The following is a 7,048-nucleotide window of genomic DNA, read 5'->3' as shown; positions in this document are numbered from 1 at the left end:
AGGGTTAGATGGAGTTTTTTATCCAGATGGATAATAAAGCTACTCTTCCTTCTCCGGGTTGATTACACTGAGAGTAAGGTTTGATTATTACCTCTTAATGCTCTCTTCCTCTCCTTCTTATGGTAGTACTTATCCCCTCCCCTTCCCATGTCCTCTTTGTGTGTAATAGAATATCTTATTTTTCTTATTTACTCGGATTTTTCTTGGTGTCCCCTACTATTCCTCCCCTCTTTCCCACCCCCCATGTCATCTTAGACCATTTGGTATCCTGTCCTCTCCCTATGAATTATTCTTCTGGTTGCTATAATAGTGAATATTATAATCGTGTATAGAGTTCACTACAGAGAATTATACATAGCATTTCTCCACCTAGTAATACAGATAATTAGATCTTATTTATGCCCTTAAAGAGTCAAGCTTAAAAGACTATGAGTTTTCTTTCTTTTCCCTCTGTTTCTTATTTACCTTTTCATCTTTCTCTTGATATCTGTGGTTGAGTGTCAAACTTTCCAATTAGTCCCGGTCTCTTTTGTGCAAAAACTTGGAATTCTTCAATTTTGTTGAATGCCCATACTTTCCCCTGAAAGTATATGGTTAGTTTCGCTGGGTAGTTGATTTGTGGCTGAAGGCCCAGTTCTCTTGCCTTTCTGAATATTGTATTCCAAGCCTTGCAGTCTTTTAGTGTTGAGGCTGCCAGATCCTGTGTGATCCTTATTGGTGCTCCTTGATATTTGAATTGTCTCTTTCTGGCTTCTTGTAAGATATTTTTCTTTAACTTGAAAGCTCTTCAATTTCGCTATTATATTTCTGGGTGTTGTCTTTTCTGGGTCCAGTGTAGAGGGTGATCTATGGATCCTGTCAATGTCTATATTGCCCTCTTGTTGTAGAACTTCAGGGCAATTTTGCTGAATAATTTCTTTAAGTATGGAGTCCAAGTTTCTATTAATTTCTGCCTTTTCTGGAAGACCAATGATTCTCAAATTGTCTCTTCTAGACCGGTTTTCTTGGTCTGTCACTCTCTCATTGAGATATTTCATGTTTCCTTCTATTTTATCAGTCTTTTGACTTTGTTTTATTTGTTCTTGTTGTCTTGAGAGATCATTGGTTTCTAAATGTTCGATTCTAGCCTTTAAGGACTGGTTTTTGGCTTTAATGTTTTTGTTTTCGGCTATAATTTTTTGGTTTTCCTTTTCTATCTGGTCATTTTTGGTCTTCAGTTGACTTGTCTCACTTTCCAATTGCGAAATTCTGCCTTTTAAACTGTTATTTTCTTGCCAGATTTCTTCCATCTTCCTCAGCATTTCATTTTTAAACTCTTCCATAGCTTGTGACCAGCTTTCATTTTTTGGGGGAGGTTTGGATTTTTGTTTTCCCTCCTCTGTTGTCTGGATTTTCTCTGTGTAGAAGTTGTTGAGTGTTCTAGAGTTTCTCTTGATAGTGTTTTTCTTCTGGGCTTCCTTATTGCTGGCCATTGTTAGCCCCGCCGCTTTTCAGCTTTGTCTTTGCACTCAGGGTCTGCCTGCGCCTTGCAAGCAAGGCAAGGTCCAAGCCTGGGCTGGATATAGTTATTCAAGCCTAGGGCACTGCCTTTGCCTGCACAGTGGCTCTTAGGGCACTGCCTTCACCCACACAGAAGGTAGTGAAAGTCTGTGGGCTGGAGATCTTTATTCACACCTGAGGCGAAGCCTTCAGCACTTGGCAGAGGCTGTGTTTTAGAGGCCTTTGTCCTGGCCTGAGGCGGTGCCTTCACCCACATGGACGCTCAGGGAAAGTCCATGCACACCCCCAGCCACTTGGGGTCCCTCGTTTTGCTGCACACAGGTATAAGCCCTGGGGCTGCTAGTGATTATCTGGTTGCCCCAGTCCTGTTTTCACACTTGTGCCTTGGCATTGTGCGAGGTGTGTGGTGTGGGGGGTGGGGAAGGGGCTTCTTCCTTTCGTGTTTTAGTGAGAGCTGTTTCACCCCTTTATAGCATGGAAATGCCCTGATTCTGCGTACCTTCAATGCTGCGCCCTATTGTGGGGTTCCTTCGTTCTTCTGGACTTGTTTTTATTTCCCCTTGAGGAGTTCTGTATGCTTCGGTCAGGAGAGATTGAGCAGCTGCTCCTTACTCTGCCGCCATCTTAATCGGAACCACATTGTCTCTCTATTAAAGCATGAAAACTGTATAGCAATCTCTTTTAAGGTCAATTCTTTCTGAACTCCATCAAGAACACAAAAATGATAGCCAAGAAGTATAGTATAGCAGAGAAAGATTTAAGCTTGAGTCTTAACTGACAAATACACCCTGTGTGAGCATGGGCAAGCCTCTTCTTAGGTCCTCCCCACCCCTAGCCTAGCAACAGTCTAAGTGATGAGCTACAAAACAGTTATACCTTTGCAGGTCTCCAGCTCTGTAAGAAAAAGGGGTTTTCACCCCAGGAGTTCTCCACATTGATGATATCATTTTTGTTCAGTTATTTCAGTCTGAAATCTGGCTCTTGATGGCCCCGTATAGGTTTCCTTGGCAAAGATACTAGAGTGGTATATTCTTTATCTCATTTAATAGATGAGATAAATAAGGTTAAGTAACTTGTCAGCTAGAGTCTGAGGTCAAATTTGAACCCAGGTCTTCCTGACTCCAGGTCAAACCCTCTATCTGCTGCTCCACCTTTCTGTCCCAAAGATATGGAATCATAGGTATGGAAAAAAACCAACAACTAGATGGCACAAAGTCATAGGTTTAGTCCCTTTCTGTCAGTCTGTCTATATATTTACCTAACTAGTTAGCTTTAGGGTTCATTAAGCCTTTTACACATATGCTGTGATTTGAGTCGCAAAATAAGTCAGGTGGTAGAAAGGGGAAGTATTTTCAGGTCTTCTTCTCATTTTATTGGAAAGGAAACTGTGTAATAGAATTGAAGTGATTTGTCCAAGGAGACAAAGCAAATGTCAGAGGGAAGATTCAAACCCAGATCTTTTCTCTGCCTCTAAGCCTGGAATTCATTCTGTTGTGCCTATTCCTACATGAAGGGCAACATATAACATGCAGGATCCTGTTAAATTCATTTGGTACAAACAATATAATGGCAAGTGATTTTTCCCATTATTAGCAGCTATTAAGCACCCACCATATACTAATGAAGGCATACAGCCTTGCCTGAACATGTTTCTCACTTTAATGGAGAAAATGTTCCACTAAGGGAAACTGATCCTATATAACCAAAGGAAAACTGAATGGTGTAAAAAAATAAAAAATAAAAGTCTCCTTTCCATGATATCCTGAGTTTTTAGAGAATCCATTTTTTCAAGTTAGAGCTAAGCAATATAATAGCACTTCTGTAGAAGTTTAAATGATAATAACATATGAAAGTCAACTAAATGGTATTCCTTTTCTAAAACAAAGAGATAACCAGGAACCCTGAATCTCAAGGCCTGTTCAGTGGGCTTGTGTGAACAAAAACCTAGCCCTGAAGCTATAGCTGGCAGGAGCAACAAAACTGAATTTCCTGCATATATTTACAAAGGGCTGATCATCCACAGAGTGGTGAAGTTTGTCTTCCATCAACAAACACTTATTAAGCTTTGCTTTTTGCTAGGCATTTGCCTCTGAATTCCAGAATAGCAGAATCTCAAAGGCAGCAGGCACCCCAGAAGTCAGGTAGGCACAACCCATACATGTTGATGCCAAGAAACACTTATTAGGTACTTAGTATGTGCCAAGCACTGTGTGAAGTGCTGGCCAATCAAAGAAAGGTAAAAACATCCTCTGCCTTCAAGAAGCTCACAATTTTTCTAATGGAGGAGCTGGGTATGTTAGCACAAAACTGCAATCTCTACTTCCTGGGGGGCTAAGTTTTGAGAATCTCTTCAGTTTGGGACTTCTGGTTTGCAGTAGGCTAAAGGAATTGGTACAGAATATCCAGAACCAATATGGTGGGCCACTGAGAAGAGAGGACCACCAGTACCCCTAACAGAGGGAGAATTTGTCCAAGTCCTAATGAATAGAAGCCAATGCTCCTATGCCAATAAGATATTGGTCAACTGAGAGGCTGCTGTTCTGAAATAGAGAAAGCCAGACTCAAAAAATACAATAAAATATACAATTGAATGTAGGAGAAAATATGCAAAAGATGTATATGTAGGATAACTTGGAGGTAATCTCTGAGGGAAGCTACTAGTATTAAATGGGACTAGGAAAAGCTTCTTTCTTACAGAAGGGGGATTTTAGCTGAAAATTGGCTTAGATTTTACTTTTGATGGCTTGGAGTGAGCCCAGAAAATAGAAAGGGAGAAAAAGCAGAGAGAGCATTCTATGCTTTGGGGGCAGTCATGGAAAAAGTATGGAGTCAGGTAATGGAGAAATGAACAGAATTCTCCTCAACAACACATCCAACAAGGAGTCATACAGCTTTTGCCTAAACACCTTCCATGAGAGAGAAACACATATCTCAAGGCATTCCATTGCCTTTTGGAATAAGTTTAATTTTCAGAGAATTTTTCCTCTTATTGAACAGATTTTTTTGCAACTTGTGTCCATTGTTCCTAGTTTTAATGTGAGTCCATGCAAAACAAATTTAATTTTTGCTCCACACAATAATTCCTCAAACACTTGACAATATAACTATATCTAGACTGCCCCCAACTCTTTGTTTTGCCAAACTAAACACCCTCCGTTCCCTTGGTTAATCTTCAGGGCCCTCTCTCCTTTTTCCTCCCTCTTTCCCCTATCTGTGGTCCAACTTCCCCCAACTTTAGGCAACACAGAGTTTTTATACTGTCTTCTGGCTACTAAAAGTGCCCTCTCTAGACTTCTCATCCCAGCAGTATCCCAAATCTGCTGATCCAAGTACAGTAAACTTTCTTGCCTTGCTTCTTCCAGAAGTATATTAATAAGGAACAATGCCATAATTCTATAACTACCTAGATCCTCAATGAATAACTAGGGAGCTGTGTGTCAGCAAGAAGACCTTCTTGGTGCCATTCGAGTCAGGCTTATAGGAATTTATCAATTCTTTCTATGCATAAGACAGTCCCTATGATTATATTTGAATACCAAGACTCGTTCACATTTCCATTGTAGATTGATTATGGCAAGGAGATGAGGGAGAGTATTTTTGAATGTCTGCCCTTTGCTCCTACCCAATCCTCTCAAATGCTCTGTGCAGACACACTTGTCATCTCTTTTCTATCTGGAGGCAGAAAGAACTAGGAAACAAACTAGAAGCAGTGCATCATATTAGGAGAAGAGATTAAAATAAAACAATGAACTTGTGTACTGGCAAGGTGCTGCTTTCATCTATAATTCACATGGGCCCATACGTCTCTTGTGCACATTCAGAGCTTGAATTTGATATTCAGAAAAGGATCTGATCTGATGCTGGGTTCTATGCTAATCCCTTTTACAATTCCCAGAAGTTCCCTTCTTTGAATAGTTGGAGAGGTGATGACCCCAACACCTGGAGAGGGCACTACAATTCTGGAGACTCAGAACACAACTCTGTCTATGGTGTTTAGAAATTGTGATTTACAAAATCTAATCCTGAAAGAGAAAAAAAATAGAGCTATATCTCCATTTTCTATCCCAGTCCATAGAGAAGGAAAGCCCCCCCCACTTCATTCCATTAACTCTTTCTCACTATGAGTAGTGATTTGTCAGAGAATGGCTGATACAATGTGGCCCAGAGACGGAGAAAAAGTTGGTGCACCTCTAAATGAGAAATAGCTTAGTCTTTTTCCAGAGACAGGCTCAATCTCCATGACTGCAAATATTCAACCAGATGGTGGGTTTTCAAAAACAACTCACATCTGCACAGAAACTTGGAATAAAAAAAGCTTAATATTCCATTAAACTAACCCACATACCCACCTCCAAATTTCAGGAGCCAAATTGGTTCTTTCAGGATTGTTACTACAGAGATTCTTATTAGTCTGGTCTCTAACATGAGGATACATTTGTGATAGGAGAACTCTATATAGAGGCCTTATACTTAGCAATAACTGTACAGTGCTGTTCTTGTGTGGGGTGATGTCTCCTTTAGATGGAATTACAGTAATTATATATAATGTTGACAGATTATGACATTCACCTATTAAGATACTAGACAAACATTCCTATAATTTGCTGCCTTTTGAGTTAGTAAAGAAATAAATGAAAGGAACTCCCCAGGGATGCTGCTAATGGGGTATCTGGAATGGTAGTTTCAAAGGCACAGGGTTCAGGAAATAACAGTCAAAGAATAATGCTTTTTAAGCCAAAACATATAGAGCAGTAAATGAATATTTTAGTACTTACCACAAGACTGCTGTCTAGAGACAACCTTTTTCCAAAGTCCCTTTTCTCGAGCTGTCTTTTCCCCTCCATGGATGAAGGTATTTATTTTCCTTTGTGATTTATAAGAAATCTCAGGCTGTTTCCAGGGTCACTGCAAAAAGGGAACATGTGTTCTACTATCCACGTTAACATTTCTCGGACGTTCGTTATTAAACTCTCTAACCAGACACAAATGGTAGGTAGAGAACTGGGGCTTTTGCAACCCCCACACCCTTGAGGGGTTACTAACATTGGTGGCTGACTTTATTGAGGCCCCAGTGTTTTTATAGGTTTTGCTAACGGAGCTGGGGAATGGGTTTGCAGGCCTAATCAGCAGACTGTGGAAAAAAACAAACAGTCCATTTCATGCCACACTTGTTCCACACCAGCCTCTTTTCTATTGGCATGACTCACTCTGTTACTATGTACATGGATGCTTTCTGCAAATTCCATGAAACCAAATTGACAAAACTGTCCCCTACAACTGATATTTATTGAACTCAGACTACCTGAGACTCCTTGAAGGGAGAAGCAAAATATTCTCACTCACCAAAATGTTTAAATTATCATTAAAATTCAAGTTTTCAGATTCCATTCCTTGTAAATATTTGATGAAAGTCATCAGAAACATTCCTTTGGAATTGCTGGACTGAGGAAAAAAACCATAGACTGCCTCATCAGTAACAACAAATATTTACCGGAAGCCCTCCACCTGAACTTGGCATCAGGATAGCCCTGGGTTCAAATCTTACCTC

General features: G+C 40.2%; 1 protein-coding gene across 1 annotated transcript in view; it reads right to left on the bottom strand.

Moving 5' to 3' along the window:
• NCKAP5 (NCK associated protein 5) overlaps positions 1–6,402 on the bottom strand; it is a 926,355-nt gene extending 919,953 nt beyond the window's left edge. The window contains exon 1 of the mRNA XM_044669911.1: positions 6,276–6,402. Within this exon, the coding sequence (XP_044525846.1) occupies positions 6,276–6,344 (69 nt within the window). The 5' untranslated portion in view covers positions 6,345–6,402. The remainder of the gene's footprint in view (positions 1–6,275) is intronic.
• Between the last annotated feature and the right edge of the window lie 646 nt (positions 6,403–7,048).

The sequence above is a fragment of the Gracilinanus agilis genome, chromosome 3 (assembly GCF_016433145.1).
Source record: "Gracilinanus agilis isolate LMUSP501 chromosome 3, AgileGrace, whole genome shotgun sequence".
NCBI classification, from domain to species: domain Eukaryota; kingdom Metazoa; phylum Chordata; class Mammalia; order Didelphimorphia; family Didelphidae; genus Gracilinanus; species Gracilinanus agilis.
Note: the sequence above shows the minus strand (reverse complement) of the source record. Positions and strands in the feature narration are given on the sequence as shown.